General features: G+C 44.0%; 1 protein-coding gene across 3 annotated transcripts in view; it reads right to left on the reverse strand.

The window, feature by feature from the left end:
• Nucleotides 1-9,006: 9,006 nt before the first annotated feature.
• LOC137436885 (microphthalmia-associated transcription factor) overlaps nt 9,007-19,649 on the reverse strand; it is a 100,183-nt gene continuing 89,540 nt past the window's right edge. For 2 of the 3 annotated variants that reach the window (XM_078787105.1, XM_068131091.2), the window contains exons 5-10: nt 17,352-17,444; nt 16,922-17,030; nt 10,732-10,788; nt 10,532-10,607; nt 10,308-10,455; nt 9,007-10,059 (exon numbers count right to left, since the gene is read on the reverse strand). In XM_078787105.1, the coding sequence (XP_078643231.1) occupies nt 9,613-10,059; nt 10,308-10,455; nt 10,532-10,607; nt 10,732-10,788; nt 16,922-17,030; nt 17,352-17,444 (930 nt within the window). In that variant the 3' untranslated portion in view covers nt 9,007-9,612. Of the gene's footprint in view, nt 10,060-10,307; nt 10,456-10,531; nt 10,608-10,731; nt 10,789-16,909; nt 17,031-17,351; nt 17,445-19,649 lie in introns of all 3 variants that reach the window. The other variant, XM_068131090.2, reaches the window with a different exon arrangement.

Below are 19,649 nucleotides of genomic sequence, written 5' to 3' on the forward strand. Positions count from 1 at the left end.
CAGATGTTCTGGGCGAAGCTGTCTGAGCAGATGTTCTGGGCGGAGCTGTCTGAGCAGATGTTCTGGGCGAAGCTGTCTGAGCAGATGTTCTGGGTGGAGCTGTCTGAGCAGATGTTCTGGGCGAAGCTGTCTGAGCAGATGTTCTGGGCAGAGCTGTCTGAGCAGATGTTCTGGGCGAAGCTGTCTGAGCAGATGTTATGGGCGGAGCTGTCTGAGCAGATGTTCTGGGCGAAGCTGTCTGAGCAGATGTTCTGGGCTGAGCTGACTGAGCAGATGTTCTGGGCTGAGCTGACTGAGCAGATGTTCTGGGCTGAGCTGTCTGAGCAGATGTTCTGGGTGGAGCTGTCTGGGCAGATGTTCTTGGCAGAGCTGTCTGGGCAGATGTTCTGGACGAAGCTGTCTGGGCAGATGTTGTTGGCGGAGCTGTCTGGGCAGATGTTCTGGGCGGAGCTGTCTGGGCAGATGTTATGGGTGGAGCTGTCTGAGCAGATTTTCTGGGCGAAGCTGTCTGAGCAGATGTTCTGGGCTGAGCTGACTGAGCAGATGTTCTGGGCTGAGCTGTCTGAGCAGATGTTCTGGGCTGAGCTGTCTGAGCAGATGTTCTGGGCGGAGCTGTCTGGGCAGATGTTCTTGGCAGAGCTGTCTGGGCAGATGTTCTTGGCAGAGCTGTCTGGGCAGATGTTCTGGACGAAGCTGTCTGAGCAGATGTTGTTGGCGGAGCTGTCTGGGCAGATGTTCTGGGCAGAGCTGTCTGAGCAGATGTTCTGGGCAAAGCTGTCTGAGCAGATGTTATGGGCGGAGCTGTCTGAGCAGATGTTCTGGGCTGAGCTGACTGAGCAGATGTTCTGGGCTGAGCTGTCTGAGCAGATGTTCTGGGCGGAGCTGTCTGGGCAGATGTTCTTGGCAGAGCTGTCTGGGCAGATGTTCTGGACGAAGCTGTCTGGGCAGATGTTGTTGGCGGAGCTGTCTGGGCAGATGTTCTGGGCGGAGCTGTCTGGGCAGATGTTATGGGTGGAGCTGTCTGAGCAGATTTTCTGGGCGGAGCTGTCTGAGCAGATGGTCTGGGCAGATGTTATGGGTGGAGCTGTCTGAGCAGATGTTCTGGGCGGACCTGTCTGAGCAGATGTTCTGGGTGGAGCTGTCTGGGCAGATGTTCTGGGCGGAGCTGTCTGGGCAGATGTTTTGGGTGGAGCTGTCTGAGCAGATGTTCTGGGCGGAGCTGTCTGGGTAGATGTTATGGGCGGAGCTGTCTGGGCAGATGTTATGGGTGGAGCTGTCTGAGCAGATGTTCTGGGCGGATCTGTTTGAGCAGATGTTCTGGGTGGATCTGTCTGGGCAGATGTTATGGGCGGAGCTGTCTGGGCAGATGTTATGGGCGGAGCTGTCTGAGCAGATGTTCTTGGCAGAGCTGTCTGGGCAGATGATATGGGCGGAGCTGTCTGGGCAGATGATATGGGCGGAGCTGTCTGGGCAGATGTTATGGGCGGAGCTGTCTGGGCAGAGCTGTCTGAGCAGATGTTCTGGGCGGAGCTGTCTGGGCAGATGTTCTTTGGATTACCAACTTTTCCGAGCTTTGGATTACCAATCAACAGCCGACGAGTTCTGTATCAACACAACTGGTCGTTTGTTTCTGCGTCAAACATCCTTTGAACAGGTGATACGACGGCTGCGAAACCCGAGTGGTAGTTAAGCGCTTGCGGATGCTATATGATATATCCTCCTGCAGTTCATTTCTTATTTTCTGATTGCTGCATCTACTGGAATCCTCTGTGCTTCTTCTTCGTGTCATTTCTCTGTTGTCTTTTCATTTTTGCTGCTTTCTTCTTCTTCAATTTGGAACACAGTGTCCATGGCTTGAGAGACCGTGTTGGTAAATGTTCCATGACAAGATCCACCGAGTCACCTGATCTTGTGAGAGTGATTCCCACAAGTTTTCCTTTCACCTTTCCATATCTGATGTAGGTTTGCTCCCCAAATTGGTCTAAGAGCACAGATTTCCATGGACCCTCAATGTGGTGACAAACATGTTCTACCATGAGGAACATGTTTTGAGTTCCACCTAGTAAGGTAACCTTCATGTCCTACATGTACCACACTTTACTGAGCACTTAGCGTAATTCCACTGCCCAGCACCAAAGAAGTAAAGTTTCAAATGTTTGACCCAGAACAGGTGCAGGAGCCAGTTTGCTTCTTTCCCAGCTTGAATGAACAGCATTACAATCCACACTGGAAGGACAAGACCATCAGACCACAGCTGCCACATCAATATTGATTTATCCTTCTCCAGCTTTGCAAGAAAACTCTCTGTTGTGACTTCGTCTGCAAAGACTTAATCTTCAAGAATGGCGGTGAGCTGTGACAACCATTCGTAATGCCCTGACAGCTTTTGGCCAAGCTTTCCCGTTCAACTTATTTTATGTTTCTTTGTAGGCTGACTTCAGGATTTCTTCCAGACCAGTGCTTTTGACGAGGCCTCCAATGCATCCAAACAACTAGAACGGCACTCAGTAGAGAGAGCATACCTCCACCTAGTTTGTCATATGACTCAATGGTGAAGAATCATTTAAAAAATTCTACTAGCTTGATCCGGAACCGGATCTTCACCAAAATTGAAGCGATTCTTCCTTGTCACACACACAACCTGTCCAACAAGTTTCGTCCAAATCCATCCATAACCTTTTGAGATATCCCGCTATGTATCGTTTTTGGCCCGATCTCGCAATGGTGAAGAATCACTTAAAAAATTAAATAATTCTCATATGCGAATCCATATTCAGATCTTCACCAAAATCGAATGTATTTGTCCTTGTCAGACACCCAACCGGTCCACCAAGTTTCGTCCAAATCCGTCCACAACTTTTTGAGATATCCTGCTATGTACCGTTTTTGGCCCCATCTCCCAATGGTGAAGAATCACTTAAAAAATTAAATAATTCTCATATCCGAATCCATATTCAGATCTTCACCAATATCGAATCTATTTGTCCTTGTCAGACACCCAACCGGTCCACCAAGTTTCGTCCGAATCCGTCCACAACTTTTTGAGATATCCTGCTATGTACCGTTTTTGGCCCTATCTCCCAATGGTGAAGAATCACTTAAAAAATTAAATAATTCTCATATCCGAATCCATATTCAGATCTTCACCAATATCGAATCTATTTGTCCTTGTCAGACACCCAACCGGTCCAACAAGTTTCGTCCAAATCCGTCCACAACTTTTTGAGATATCCTGCTATGTATCGTTTTTGGCCCTATCTCCCAATGGTGAAGAATCACTTTAAAATTCTAGTAGCCGGATCCGAATCCGGATCCTCACCAAAATCTAATCATTTCGTCCTTGCCGCATACGCTACATCTCTGCCAAATTTCGTCCGAATCCGTCCACAACTTTTTGAGATATTTTGTTGACAAACGGACAGACAGACTGACAAACAAGTAGACAGACAGTGGTGAAAACATAACCTCCATCCACCTTTGGTGGCGTAGGTAATGATACAAGCATGTGCATTCCTCTGCACACAAGTAGCTGTTTACATTGATCTGGGTCTGACCACTTCATCTTGAAACTAACCTGTGGAGGTGCATGTCAGCAACTCGATGGATGAAGGCCTGGCCATGTGATTATAGGAACTGTTCTGCATGCAGCATAGTAGTCAATGGAGTATTTGGATGAGTTGGTGGAGCATTCATCAGGGGGCCCCTTGCTTTGCTTCTGACCATTCAGGTGTGTCCAACGTTCCAGATTGGTCTTTTCCAGTTCCCTTTTCAACCCTTCCAGGCCGGCTGCTGCAGCACAGCCAACAGGAGTTATTTTTTTTCTCGTTTTCCTATGTGTACAGTAACTTTGGTGGTATAGGATTCTTCGGACACTGATAGTGGGCAAACTCCACTGGGGATTTTTTTGGTATGCAAGGTCGAGGCTCGTGTAAGAGCTAACATTGATCACAAAAAAGACAAACTGACACATAAAACATATGATAGAGGGAGCGGGAGAACAAGATGGAGAGCAGGGACATCGGGAGATCTGTGGGAGGGAGAGGGCTTGGGGGGAGGAGGCATGGTAAGGGGGATGGGGGGGAGGGGGTGGGAGAGGTAAACAAAAAAAAAACACGTGGACACTACAAGGAAGAAGTCGGTATTTTAAAAAAAGTGGAGCTGGGGTGAAATTAACGGGGGTAGAAAAGATCAAAGTTATGAATGGGGGAAGGTTATTTTGTTGGAAAGTTGGACTATTTCTGCGTTGCTTAGTCTTGGTATTGTTGCTATTCTGATGACCAGATTGAATGTTCGTCATTGATGCCTGCTGGGTAAATTATATTGCCATTGCATGTGTTTCTCTTCATGTTCCGTTTAAAAAGACATACCGGTATTACAAGATAAACAAGCGGGAAATGATTAGTATTGCTCCAACAGTTATCGTCAGCTAAAATATGACCTGGCCAGAAAAACAAGGCCCACAGGTGCCAGAGTGGCATCATTCAGATTCTGATTCACCAAACTTTAGGAGGGCATGAAACAACAACAACAACAACAACAACAACAACAACCAAAAGCAGTATTGACCCATTGATATGATACGAGGTTAAAAAGCCCAAATTATCAATTTAGTGAAAACTCAAATTGCATGGAGCGGATGTGACATGACGTGGCATGTAAGAGCCATGATGGGATTTTTAAGGTATAAAACACAAAAAGATCTTTCTTCTGGGAAACAATTGCAGCATTTTTACTAATAAATAACTTTGAAAGTATTGCATGTCAAACTGGAACGGCAGTCGGTGGAGCACATACGTCCGCTAGGTTGAACATGGACGTTTTGTATACCACTCATAGACCAGATCTGGATCCGGACCTGAACCAAAATCGAATCGGCTTGTTTTTGTCACCAACCCAACTCATCTACCAAGTCTTGTCATAGTTCGTCCGCAACTTTTTGAGATATTGTTTTTGGCCATATCTGTCAATATTTGTTGTTGTTATTGTTTTGTATGTAGCCTGTGGCTGCTGGTTGCATCATTTTCTGGAAGTGCAGCTGTGCCACTGATGCAGTGCCCCTGTTACCAATAAGCAGGCACTTATTTTGCCGGCCTCGGAAGGATGACGGGCTGTCAACCCACCTGGTGGTAATTCAACGGCCCGACAGGGGCTACAACTGAAGACCCTAAGATCTCAAGCCAGCCACCTTAACCGTGAAACCAACACCAAGCTTCTCTCCATGATAAAGAATTTCTTTAAAAATAAAAAAATTCTCATATCCGGATCCAGATCTGGAGCTTCATCAAAATCGAATCAATTCATCCTTGTCACAAAAAGACCCAAAGTTTTCGCTCAGACGCATCCAAAGCTGGAGAAGTGGTCAGCATATGGAAACCTGTCCAGCAAATTTTTATCTGAATCCGTCCATATATTTTTGAGACATCCCGCTCACAGACAGACAGACAGACATACAAAGAGACAGACAAACAGCCATTTATTCGGTACTTGAGTGAAAGGAGTGCTGAAAGAGTCCCAATATAAGGTATAAAATGCATTTTACATAAAATTTAATATTTATGCTTAAGAAAAAATATCTAAAGCAGGGAGTTGTGTAGATGAACCTGAGATGAGGCCAAAATATGTCGAATCATACCAAAGAAAGAACATGTGATATTTCCCACTCGGTGAGATGGATCATTCCGCCAAATGGTATCTGCAGAGAAAGCTCGAGGAAGTACCGAGTTGCACAAAATGAACAAACACTCTCAACATAAAAGTTCATTGAGTGGAAATGATTATGAATATGGAATTTACAAACGTGAGCACTCTGTGATCGTTTAAGGTGAAAGTCACCTTGCCAAGACGGTTCATATCGATACAACTATCTCATTATTTTCCTGTTCAATACTTCATTTCCAACCTTTGCGCATCCAAATGACTCGACCTTTCAATCAACATCTGATCGAGATGTTTAATGGATTTGCGTTTTTTTTTAAAGAAAACTAAAATAAGCTACAAAGCATCTGAAAATGCGAAGCCGCATTGTATTCAGAATTATTCGTCCGTATGCTAAATATGACCAACGCAGCTAAAAAAAAATGCAAAAAAATGACGATTTTAGGCGACCTTGACCTTTTGACCTCAAAGGCAATAAATAGGCTTCATTGACCCAATATGCAAACCCTGCTAAAATTTCAAGTCAATCCGATGAAGATTGACGATTTTATGCAACCTTGACCTTTCACCTTTGATTAAAAAAAAACAATCGGCTTCGAGCTTTTGATCGGTGAACCAATTCAGTGAGTGACCCAACATGCATATTCTTAAAATTTCAGGTCAATCAAAGGAAAATTGACGATTTTATGTGACGCTGACCTTTGTTGACCAAATTATTAATTTGTCTTCTCCATATTCTCATAATAAAGCTTTGTTGAAATTTGATGACAAAACTCAAATGGTAAATTGAAATTTCAGGTCAATTGGATGAAAATTGATGATTTTATGTGATGCTCACTTATTTTGACCTTTTGACGAAATTATTAATTTGTCTTCTCCATATTCTCATAATAAAGCCTTGTTGAAAATTTGATGAGAAAAGCTCATATGGTAAAAAGGTTATGGCCCAGACACACAGAAAGACACACACACAGACAGACACACGCAAGTGATTGCAAAACCCCGTCTCCCATTGTGTGGGGGACAGCTAATAAACGATTATTTCCTAAACTTAAGAGCACAAGTGAGTGAGGCTTGAAACAGTGCCTTCACAAAGTATTCACACCCCTTGAATTTTTCACATTTTGTTGTTATAGCTTGAATATAAAATGGATTAAGTTGAGAATTTTTGTCACTGATCTACACAAAATATTCCATAATGTCAAAGTGGAATTTTGTTAAATAACGTTTTTACCAAATAATTAAAAATAAAATACAGAAATATCTAATTTACATAAATATTAAACCCCCTGACTCAATACTTCGTAGAAGTGCCTTTGGCGGCGATTACAGCTTCTAGTCTTCTTGGGTATGTCTGTATCAGCTTTGCACGTCTGGATTTGGGGAGTTTCTCCCATTCTTCCTTACAGATTTGCTCAAGATCTGTCAAATTGGATAGGGAACATCAGTGAACTCCAAACTTCAAGTCTATCCACAGATTCTCAAACGGATTCAACTCTGGCTTTGGCTGTACGGTTGGATCATTGTCCTGTTGGAACGTAAATGTTCGTCGCAGTCTGAGGTCTATTATTCTCTCTGAAGCAGGTTCTCTTCAAGCATTTGCCTGTATTTGTCTCCATTCGTTGCTCCTTCTATCCTTACAAGTCTCCCAGTCCCTGCCACTGAAAAGCATCCTCACAGCATGATGCTGCCACCACCATGCTTCATGGTAGAGATGGTGTTAGATGGGTGATGAGCTGTGCTTCCAGATGTAGCCCTTTGTATTCAGGCCAAAGAGTTCATTTTTCATCTCATCAGAACACAGGATGTTTTGCCTCATACTCTCAGAGTCTTTCACGTGCCCTTTTGCAAACCCCAAGTGTGCTGTCATGTGCCTTTTTCTTAGGAGTGGCTTCTTCTGGCCACTCTCCCATAAAGCTTAGATTTGTGAAGTGTTCCAGAGACAGTTGTCCTTCCGGCAGGTTCTCCCTTCTCAGGCAAGAACTCTATAGATTTGACGAGTTTTCTGTCAGGTTTGTCATTGGATTCTTGGTCACCTCTCTGTCCAAGGTCCTCATTGCCTGGTTGCTCAACCTGGTCGGGTGGCCAGCTCTAGAAAAGCCTGGGTAGTCCCATATTGTTTCCATTTTCCAATGATGGAGCTCACTGTGTTCTTGGGAACTTTAAACACTCTAGAAAGTGTTTTATACCCTTCCCCAGATCGAAACCTCCTCACAATTTTATGTCGGAGTTCCGCGGACAGTTCCTTTGACTTCATGGTAGAGTTTCTGCTCTGACATGAACTGTCAAAATGTGGGACTTTCTATAGAAAGGTGTTTCTTTCTAAATCATGTCCAATCAATTGAATTGGCCAGAGGTGGACTCCAATCAAGTTGGAGAGACATCAAAGGACAATGGATGCACCTGAGCTCAATTTGGAGTGTCAGAGCAAAGGGGTTGAACACTTATTGACTCAAGAAATTTCAGCCTTTCATTTTAAATTATTTTGTAAGAAATCCTTAAAAAAAAATTCCACTTTGACACCATGTGACATCATGTCACATCAGGGTATTACTTTGACACTTTTACTTTACTTTGACATTATTACTTTGACATCAGGGTATTATCAGTGATAAAAAAAAAATCTAGATTCAATCAATTTTAAATTCAGGTTGTAACAACAAAATGTGAAAAGTCAAAGGGTTTGAATACTTTCTGAAGGCATCGTATATTCAGTCCAAATTAACGAAGGAGGTACGACACACATGGGGATGAATATAATGCACAAAAGCAGAAATATTTGCATTCTGTCAGCATCCTTAAGTTTTGCCATTTCTGAGCCGCACGAGCGTATTATTATGTTTTCTTATGTTTTTTATTTTATTATTTTGATCCACATGCCGAGTGGTGATTGCTTCGAGGCAAGCCACAAAATATTTATTTCTACCACAAACTGCTGCAATAAGTCTTTCCTCCTATATCCCTCAGATTGCCGAATTTCACCATACCCAGGACTCCTCTTCCCCTGTGTTTCGACTCCAAAATCTCAATTAAATGCACAGCTGGGGACTGTCTTTGCGGGATTTAATCGCAAGCCACGTGGCATAACACCTGCCAACTGGGCTCTTCTCCTGAAACTCTTTGGGCGAGTTTTATTTATTCTCTGCGCAGAGCTTGTTCACCTATCTGCGCGCTGCTCCCCTCGAATGTGCCCAAATGCTTCACGTTTCACCGTCGTGGTTTACATACTACAGTTAACGACGCACTCCATCACGTTTGTCACCCTCAACCATCTGTTCCACTGTCTTTAGTCCAACCGTTGCCTGTTTACTAAGGTCTCTGATGGAGGAGGCATTAAAAAAAAAACAGGAAGTCGTTCCAACCCGTCTCAACGACACGCATTTGTGTCGAAGTCCGCAGAATATTGTTTTAATGGTAGAAAATGAAGTGGTGAAAATAAAATGATGAGAAAATGCAATTGAAGATAGGTGAACACAGTAAAGTCTGCATTGGATAGTCTAAAACAAATGTGAATTGCTTTATGAAAACTTTGGCTTTGAACGGCTTCAAATGTTACAAGCGGCTCTTCCTAAGTGCTGGGAACATCTTCATTATCATGTTATCAAACTTCATTATTATCTTTTATGAACAAAAAGCCAAATGACCATCAAAACACAGTTTGGATATAATGGATAGCAGAAAAAAAACATCCCATCTCTGGCCTTGCCAAAAAAAAAATCTCAAACGAGGAAAGTGGTCACCACCGCACAATGATGTAAAACTTGATCTGTTACTTATAATAAAGATCCTATGTCAACTGTGAGAAGAGGTGTCTGTGTTATCTTTCGTTTTCGTAAAATAACGTCCTTTGGCGAAGAGGAGGTAACATCAGAGTCTGACATTTGGCAATGGATTGCAGAAGGAATGGTGTGTAAAGAGGCACGACTGTCTCGGAGAAAGAAGAACACGGAGGCTCACTCAGCCTTCGTCCATGACGTAGCTGTCCTGTCGACCGAGTGATTGGGGGGGAAAGAGTGTGAGCAGACAGTCAGAAAAGGCATCTTCCATTAGCATGTCATCTCGATGAGGGGCTTCCAGGTTCGTCTCCTGCTCCGGTCCACTCCCATATCCCGGCTCGACGCTCGCCGCCACAGCGGAATCCGGACGGTCTGGGTCTTTCACCGTACCTACTGGCTCACAAGTACCCGGAAATGGTTCCCTGGAACAGGATGTGAAGTGTAAGCTTCCCTGAGGCAAGTCTACTGTAGTATGTGGCACCGAAAATGAACTGGAGGAGAAGGAATTGACAGATGTTGCGGGTGAGTCTTTTCCTGAGGTTTCCTGCTTAATTGTCGGCGATTCAGCTGGCAGGATGGTTGAGTAAGATAGTGGTGTACTCTGGGATTTTGCCTGCAGCTCCAGTTCCTGGAAAAAAAATGAGAGAAGTGCCGAATGAAATGTTTTTCTGTTTTAAAATTGAGTTAAGACGGATGAAGGAAATTCAAAAATGAGTTGAATGAATGAAAGTGACGGTTGTCAAATTAGAAAATTAATATAGGAAGGAAAAATGGAATCTAAACCTGCTCCCTTCAATCTATACTCATTACCTTGGTAACAGGAATTCCGTGACTTGATTAAAAGAAATGAAGGATGAGTCCAAAGTGGTTGCGTACCTGCAAGCGAAGGAGCAAGGTGCGATTGGTTTGCTCAAGCCTGCGTTGTCGAGCCTCCGCATCCTTTCCTCTTTGTTGCTCCTTCTGTAGCCTTCGGATGTAGTCGACGGAGGCCTTCAAAATTGTACCCTTGTTCCATCGCATATCCCTGTGTGAATGGCAAGACAAGTCAACTTAACGATTAAAGAGAACTCTGTCATTTTCTTTGCCAAGAATGTACTCACGGGTCATTGGACTTGGGAATCAAAGTTCCAAGTTCCTTGATGCGGTCATTGATGTTGAACCTTCTTCTACGCTCAACTAGGAAAAGTTCAGGAGGAGAAATGGAATCATTTAAAGTGTGACATCTATTTTGCGTAGTAATCTATAACTTTGACTTGTACATGTTTTAAGATATGCTGAATAAATGCTTTGCCACACTCACTAAGATTATGGTTGTCTTTCTTCTGCCTTTCCTTTGCGAGGACCCGTTCCTCGGCGTCTGCGTATGAAACACACATTGGATCATGGTGAGTATTTTCAGCAAATGTTTAGCCTAAAGTTTGCTTGCTGGAAACCTTACCAAACGTTTATTTGGCCGGCTGATTGGGAATTTGTTTTTTATCTTTCGGGATTTACTTTCATTTCTCAATTGTACCCCGGCTCTGCCGCAAACCACATCGTCATCAATCTCGTCCTCTTCTTTTCCAGAAATCAGCCAACTTTTTAGTCAACTTTCATCTTGAATTTGGTCATGAAAATTTTTACGTTTTCCCTTCCTTATACTAAGCCTGGTGTTGGCTTAGCGGTTAGGGTGTCGACTGTCGAGCTTGGGATCTTAGGATCCTGGGTTCGAATCCTGGTCGATCGCTGAATTAATGCCAGGAGGGGTTGTCTCAGCCTGTCATCCTTCCGAGGTCGGCAAATTGAGTACCAGTTCACTGGTAATTCTCTGTGTGTTGCAAGAGGCGACTATCAGGGTTGGCGGCAGGAAGGGCATCCGGCCATAAAACATTGCTTCAAAAAGGGGACCACGGTGCCGAAAAAGGCCAACCCCTGCTCTGTGGGGAAAAATGACCTCTAAAGGTCGTTCCTCCCTCATACTGACACCCACTTGGCAAGCGCTCCACAACAAACTTGGTAACTGAACACACACTTGGCATGTGGGGTATACCCGTGTGCGGGTTATACGTGCCTGAAATTTTCCTAGAGCACTTTTTTCTCCAGGTGTGGGATATATGAGAGGAGAGAGCAGGTTATTTGAGTGAAAATACAGCAAGCGTGTAAGGATCTAAGGCAGGGGTTCCCAACCTGTGGGTCGCGACCCCACAGGGAGTCGCGGAGGGTGGGCTGGGGGGTCGAGAAGCCTTGGGAGAACTTGGTAGCCTTGGGAGAAGGGAACATTACCAAAACTTTCATTTTGCTGATACCTAGAACACACAACATAATGTTGTGCCGGTGGAGTTGGTTATAGTTTTCACTCGCTCTTTTCGACGTGTTGCCAATATGAGATGAACATAGTCTATTTCCGGGTTTTTGTATTTACAGATCTGAAGCAATGGCTAAAAGGCGCAAATACTCGGAAGACTACCTCAACATTGGCTTCACCACAGTACTCGCCAACAACGGCATCGAGAAACCACAATGCGTCTTGGTGCCATGCTGTCCTGAGTGCGGAGTCGATGAAACCTTCGGAACTCAAGCGTCACCTAGAGACGAAGCATCCGGAACACGCAGAGAAGGATTTGGAGTTCTTCAAACGCCATGAGCTTCTTCTCAAACGTCAAAAGCTCGATGCTAGTGGGTCTTTTCAGCAACACAGTGCAGCAGCAGTGGAGGCCTCATATGAAGTTGCGTTGGAAATTGTCAAACACAAAAAGCCTCACACCATTGGAGAGACACTTATCTAACCCTGCATGTTGAAGATGGTGAAACTCGTTCTCGGGGAAGCCAGCGCGAAGAAGATGCAGCAAGTATCTTTGTCGAATAATACTCTTCAGAGGCGTATTTCTCATATGTCTATGGATGTGAAAGAGCAGGTTTTGGATGAAATCAAAGATTCTCCGTTGTTCTCCTTTCAACTCACTGAATCAACGGGTGTGAGTTCATGTTCTCAGTTGCTTGTCTTCGTGAAGTACATTCATTCAGACGACGTCAAAGAAGAATTCCTCTTCTGTAGTGCACTTGAAACCACTACAAAAGCTGTTGACGTCATGGAAAAGGTCGCTACCTTTTTTCATACCGAAGGTCTGCAATGGGGAAACGTGTGTGGGATTTGTACGGACGGAGCACCAGCTATGCTAGGATCGAAGTCAGGATTACAGACAAGAGTGAAGGAGCTGGCTCCCCAAGCTGAGGGCATCCACTGCATGATCCACCGATATGCTCTCGCCAGTAAGACGCTTCCTGCCACTCTGCGGGAAGTGCTCGATTCTGTGATCAAAATTGTGAATTACGTGAAGGCTGGGGCACTCAACACTCGTCTATTCAAATAACTCTGCAAAGACATGGATGCTGACCATGAGGTCCTTCTCTTCTACAAGGCTGTACGCTGGTTGTCGCGAGGGAACGTTGTGAATCGTGTCTTCAAGCTGATAGACGAAATCAGGTTCTTTCTGGAAGTGCAAGAAAAAAGAGATCTTCTGGCTCACTTCGATGATGAAACGTGGAATAAACGGGTTGCGTACTTGGCGGACATTTTTGACCAGCTGAACAAGCTGAATTTGAAATTTCAGGGAAGGGAAACACACGTTCTCCTATTTCAAGACAATCTACGGGCCTTCATATCCAAACTGCAGAACTGGCATCGGAAAGTCAATCTTGGGAACATCGCCATGTTTGAAAAACTCTGCGGAGTGATGGATGAGTCTGAGGGCGACCTAGATCAGTTCCTGAAGGATGAGATTACCGGACACCTTGAGTCCCTAGAAAAGGTTTCCAGCGATACTTCCCTGAGCTCACAGGAGAAGAGGTGGCACTGGTAAGAAACCCTTTCTCTGCTACACCTGACGTATCCAGCCTCCCCGACGAAGTCCAAGATGAATTCTTGGATCTACGCAACGACTCTCCGGCGCGTGACCTGTTCCAGGAGAAATCGGTGACTCAATTCTGGTGCGCTATGCATCAATCATATTCCAAAGTCAGCATGCTGGCCTGACGTGTTCTTCTTCCATTTGCCTCCACCTACCTCTGCGAGGCCGGATTTTCTACCCTCGTCCACATCAAAACGAAGACCAGGAACAGATTGGATGTTGAGGATGACATGAGATTGGCTCTTACAATACCCGCCACAAATTCCAAGACTCGCTGCTCAGATGCAACCCCAACCATCCCACTAGCTAGGTTGGAGAGATGATGATATGTTAGTGATGACGATCATGGATTGTGTGACGATGGATGGCAGTGAGAAAAAATGATGAGCTTGGTTTGACTAACAAACTAAAATTTCCCGAATTTTATAATGTGCAAGGAATATTGTAGTAAAATTTGTAAAAATTGATGAATTAATGATTGTTTTCTGTTTCTTCCCTTTTCCTTCTCAGAAAAAATTGTAAAACTGAAACGGCTGATGGCAGGGGGGTCACGTGTGTTTCGTGGTTTTGAGAAAGGGGTCGCGAGTTCAAATAGGTTGGGAACCACTGGTCTAAAGGGTCTTGATGGGTTAAAAGGTCTAAGGCAGTGGTTCCAAACCTTTTCTCTGTCGTTTCCTCCTTCAATCAGTTCAACCGTCCGGATTTCCCCCCACCCCTCCCCTTATATATATATATATACACACAAGGAAAAAAGTAGCCAAAACACAAAATTTATTCGCTTAATAACATAAATAACATAATAAATAACATAAAAATATAGCAACACACACACACCCACACACTCCTACACATACATACAAACCTACAAGTTTCCCCCTTGGAATCCTAAAATTTCCCCCCAGGGAGAAATTTCTTTTAGGTTGGGAAATGCTGGTCTGAGGGGTCTACAGGGTATGTTGCAATAGTAATTAGGCTCTAAAGGGATCAAAGGGGTATAAACGAGAACTATAGTGCCTGGAGGTCTCAATGGTCTGTTCCAATAGTACGTAATTAATAGATGTAGCCACAGTGCAAAAATACATAATTACTTCCGCCACCGAAGGTGGATGGAGCTTATGTTTTCACCCCTGTCTGTCTGTTTTTTTGTTTTTCTGTCTGTGAGCAGGATATCTCAAAAATTGTGGACGGGTTCGGACGACATTTGGTGGACAGGTTGGGTGTGTGACTAGGAAAGGACAAAATGATTAGATTTTGGTCAAGATCCGGATCCGGATACGTTAAGTTTTTCATTGCTCTGCACTCGCGAAGTACGCGAAGTATCTTGTTGCACAGATGCTCCTGGTCAGTGTTCTAGTCAAGAGGTTGTGTGTGTTTTGTGTGTTTGTGTGTGTGTGTGTTTGTGTGTATTTGTGTGTACATGTGTATGTGTGTGTGTGTGTGTGTGTGTGTGTGTGTGTGTGTGTTGGTGTGTGTGTGTGTTTGTGTTTGTGTATGTGTGTGCATATGTGTGTGTATATGTGTATGTGTAAAAGTGTGTGTATATGTGTGTGTATTTGTGTGTGTGTGTGTGTGTGTGTATTTGTGTGTGTGCGTGTGTGTATTTGTGTGTGTGTGTGTGTACTTGTGTGTGTATTTGTGTGTGTATGTGTGTGTGTGTATTTGTGTGTGTGTGTGTATTTGTGTGTGTATATGTGTGTGTGTGTGTGTGTGTATTTGTGTGTGTATTTGTGTGTGTGTATGTGCGTGTGTGTATTTGTGTGTTTGTATATGTGTGTGTTTGTGTGTGTGTGTGTGTGTGTGTGTATGTGTGTGTGTATTTGTGTGTGTGTGTGTGTGTGTGTGTGTGTGTGTGTGTGTGTATATTTGTGTGTATATGTGTGTGTGTGTGTATTTGTGTGTGTGTATATTTGTGTGTATATGTGTGTGTGTATTTGTGTGTGTGTATATTTGTGTGTATATGTGTGTGTGTGTGTGTGTGTGTGTATTTGTGTGTATATGTGTGTGTGTGTATTTGTGTGTGTGTTTGGTGTGTTTGTGTGTGCACGATTGTGTATGTGTATATGTGTATGTCCGTGTGTGTGCGTGTGTGTGCGTGTGTTTGTATGTAGACATTGTTAGGCCTGAGTAAGCTCATTGATCATAAATGGTATGTGGCTGTTTGTTCTTTCCTGTTTTATTCTGAATCGGTGTTGTGGTTAGTACTATTTATTGGTTGGTTGTCTTTGTATTTTTTCTGAACAATGGATAATCGTTCAAAAAAGGAGAAATTGCCTCGACACCTGCCACCCCAGCTCCCTCCTCTCCATTAGTAGAGCGAGGAGAGATGAAAGGGCAGAGGGAACAAGACCAGATGACAGACGCCAAAATATCGAAAGAACTCGAGTGACAAAGCAGTATATCCTGCCTCTTCATGCTGATGATTTCCAGTCTTGGTCTCGACAGCTGTCAGGATTGTGAGATGTAATGCAGGTGTACTGGTTTGGAAGAATTTTTAAGGTCCAAGTAAAATTTAAGGGACAATTTTGGACTCTTTGGTTGTTACCTTTGTTATTAAATACACTGTTTTGGATTCTGTAATTAATAGCCGGCAGGGCCGGTGTTGTGAATGAACGCGTACCTATTATGGTGAAAAGCCAGATTTTTCTGGATCCTTTGAGAATTTCGAAGCTTTGACGCACCAAATCGCTCCATGGAGGCCGCCATCTTGCGGATGCGGAAGTATGCATAAAACAATTGCGAAAGAGTTCAATAGGAGTTTGTTTCACCCGTCTTTGTTTCATTCACCATCTTATGCACCTCTAATTTGTAATTAAAATACTTTAAGACCAACCTCGTTCCCCGGGCCCGCACCCTGGTTATCTTCAACGAAAATCGTCACCAAGCACCGGAACCAATGAGATTCGAGCATTTGAAAAAACATTTCAAAAAATCTTATTACGCGTTTCGGAGACTGAAACGGCGTCAAATATTCTAAAATTGACGAAGAATTATTTTTTAGAAACCTCCCGGCCGTAGGGGATAGTTTTTCACGGCGGGAAATATCCGAAGTTGAGACGGAATTCACCGAATTAATGAAGAAGTAAATTTTATAAATTTTAATCTCATCCAGAATGCAAATGGTGTCATTTTGAACTGTGTGCGGTACCTACTACACCTACCTACTACCAACTACCTAACCTACTGATGCCATAGTGATTGGTAAAATATTGGCAAGAGGCTTTGGCTTCGCCGGCTCATTGCGGCTTTGCAGTCGGGTCTAGTAGTGCTAAGGTCATGAGAAATGTCACCTTGACATTTGCAAATGGCAATTCCATTGTAACACTCTAAAGAATCATGCAAGTACAGTGATAGGTATGAAAATTAATCTAAATAGAATATTCAAACAAAAACAATATTACATCACCACATACTTCTCAACAAAATAAAAACTGAGTCATTTGAAATGGTAATATATGTTATATTGAAAATAATGGGCATGGATCAGTTTTTCATGTGTAGTGTAGAAGAACTTAAGTCAATGTCAAATAAATGCCAAATTGGTGGGTAGAACAAGTTGGAACAGATGCCCGAGAAGTATGGGCCTCGCCATACCGGAAAGCTCACGTTTGATGTTGGCCAAGTTTGCGGGACATGAGTTGCTTGTGGTGCGCAGTATGGGCACTGAGCTGGGCTGCCCACTGTATCCATCATAAAGACTGCTGGATAGTGGGAGCTGGAACAGAAAGAACAAATCTTAACAAACTTACATGGCAAATGGAGAAATTGAGGGGAAAAAAATTATATATATATATATATATATATATATATAGCGTTGCCCAGGTAAAAAAAAAAAAAGGAGATAGTAATACCCTCCGCCACCACCACCAGGTGGCGCTACACTGTACACATTTACATAGAAAATTTACACCACCTCCCCGCTCCATACCCCCACCCTCTCCCCCCAATATGGCCTATGTTACCCCCCAAACAAAGTTGTATTTGTACCCGGAGGTTGAAGAAACTAAAATGAATTTACAAACCACACACATCCTACCATGCTTGGCAACTGTAACCTCTGCCCTGGTGCGCTTTGCTCGTCATTGTAGCTCGACTCCAAGCTGATAATATCATCAATGACGTCATCAATCTACCAGAGAGAGAGAGAGAGAAAGAGGGGAAAGGGAGTGTCGAGAGCTGTGGGTGAGAATGATGAAATATGAAAATGGAATTTAGACCAATAGAGAAATTAAACTACATGTTTCTGTTGCAGTTACCTTGAAGCGAAACATGAATGGAATTTCAAAAACTCATAGTATTTATTCGCTTTACATCGTTACAATTAAGTGGCAAATACAAGATGTTCCAATAAGACCCGGACAATTTTGGTTGTTAACCATAGGATTGTGGATGTGAATGCTAGCAAAGCAACACAGCAGCTTCCTATGTCCAGTCTACCATACATAAACCAGAGTTTTGATAGTGAACAACAACCACCATCGTTTAGTATCTTGTCCTGGTGTTGTCCACCCTATCAGTGGGGGTCTCCGTTTTGCAGCCGACCCATTGTGGGAAGATGGGATCCCTGAGGAGAGCGAGGTGCTACCTCAGCTCAATCACACTCAGGTGCTACCTCAGCTCTCCGAAAAGGGATCTTCCTGACACTCATGGCTTCCTCCTTGATCTGCACATCCAGTTCCATGATAGTGGGAGTGAGTCTTCTGTCCAGTGACATGGGTACTGTACCAAAGCACAGTTGGTCACTGGGCGAGTTCATCAGCCCTGCTCCTAGTGCTCAGCGCTCACGCTGCTCACTAGTCACGTCGTGCAGCTGCTGTGCATGGTCAGAACTGGCTCTACGCAGATTAGGGAGGGACACGCTCCATCCTATGCCTCTTGTCTCATATATGCCCCACTATCCAGAGCAGCTGCGCCCCTGTACGGATAAGGTGCGGGGTGTTCCGGCTGGTTTTAAACTGGACTGGGCTGGGGATACATGGGCTGAATGGACTACATGGTCGGTCCTGCTAGAAGCAGGGTAGTGGGGTCACACTCGGCATTAACTCTCCGGTGAACTGGAGACAGGCTCTCCGATGATCTGGAGACAGGCTCTCCGATGAGCTGGAGACAGGCTCTCCGATGATCTGGAGACAGGCTCTCTGATGATCTGGAGACAGGCTCTCCGATGATCTGGAGACAAGCTCTCCGATGATCTGGAGACAAGCTCTCCAGTGAACTGAAGAAAGGCTCTCTGGTGAACTGGAGACAGGCTCTCCGATGATCTGGAGACAGGCTCCCCGATGATCTGGAGACAGGCTCTCTGGTGAACTGAAGAAAGGCTCTCCGGTGAACTGGAGACAGGCTCTCCGATGATCTGGAGACAGGCTCTCCTATGATCTGGAGACAGGCTCTCCTATGATCTGGAGACAGGCTCTCCGGTGAACTGGAGGCAGGCTCTCCGATGACCTGGAGAGAGGCTCTCCGGTGATCTGGAGACAGGATCTCCGGTGAACTGGAGACAGGCTCTCCGATGATCTGGAGACAGGCTCTCCGATGATCTGCAGACAGGCTCTCCGATGATCTGGAGACAGGCTCTCTGGTGAACTGGAGGCCGCGCTGCTCCCTTCCCTCGCCACACGCACACTAAGGACTAGTGATAATCACTAGTCCTTAGTGTGCGTGTCACTAGTCCTTAATGGACTACATGGTCGGTCCTGCTAGACCTGAAAAGTGGACATCACTGGAAAGTGGAAAAGTGGAAAAGTGGAAAAGTGAAAGAAAAAAAAATGGACATCACTCCATGTGATGACATGAAAAGTAAATATTTAAGAAATGAAACCTGTTAACTGGGGTCTTCCGTTGGCCATTTTTTGAAAAACTAATACATTTTACACTTGCACCACCTTATGTCTCGGAGACAAATTATATTTGAACCGAAATCATTCAGAATTCAAACTGATTCCATAATCCAATATCTGGAACTTTTAAAAAATATTTCACACCAGACCATACCGCTAAACCTATTAAGAGGAAATTAAGTCTTCCCTTCCCTCCCAACCCCAACTCCTCTTTCAACGCCACCCCTAATGAACCAATAATTCGTACGGATTATGTGTATAAATAATATTAAGCAAGTGGCTATAAAAACATTTTACAGAACATATTTCCCTTTAAAGCTCTACGAAGTAGTTTCTGATTGGGTGGAAGAGGGAAATGCAGTGGATGTCATATATCTAGATTTTTTGAGAAGGTACCATGTCAGAGCTAAGGTGAATGCTTATGGAGTGGCAGATCAGGTAGCAATACCTGAATTGGAAACTGGATTTGTGATAGGAATCAAAGAGTGGCTGTGAGT

The sequence above is a fragment of the Myxine glutinosa genome, chromosome 11, assembly GCF_964187855.1.
Source record: "Myxine glutinosa chromosome 11, kmMyxGlut1.1, whole genome shotgun sequence".
Taxonomy (NCBI): domain Eukaryota; kingdom Metazoa; phylum Chordata; class Myxini; order Myxiniformes; family Myxinidae; genus Myxine; species Myxine glutinosa.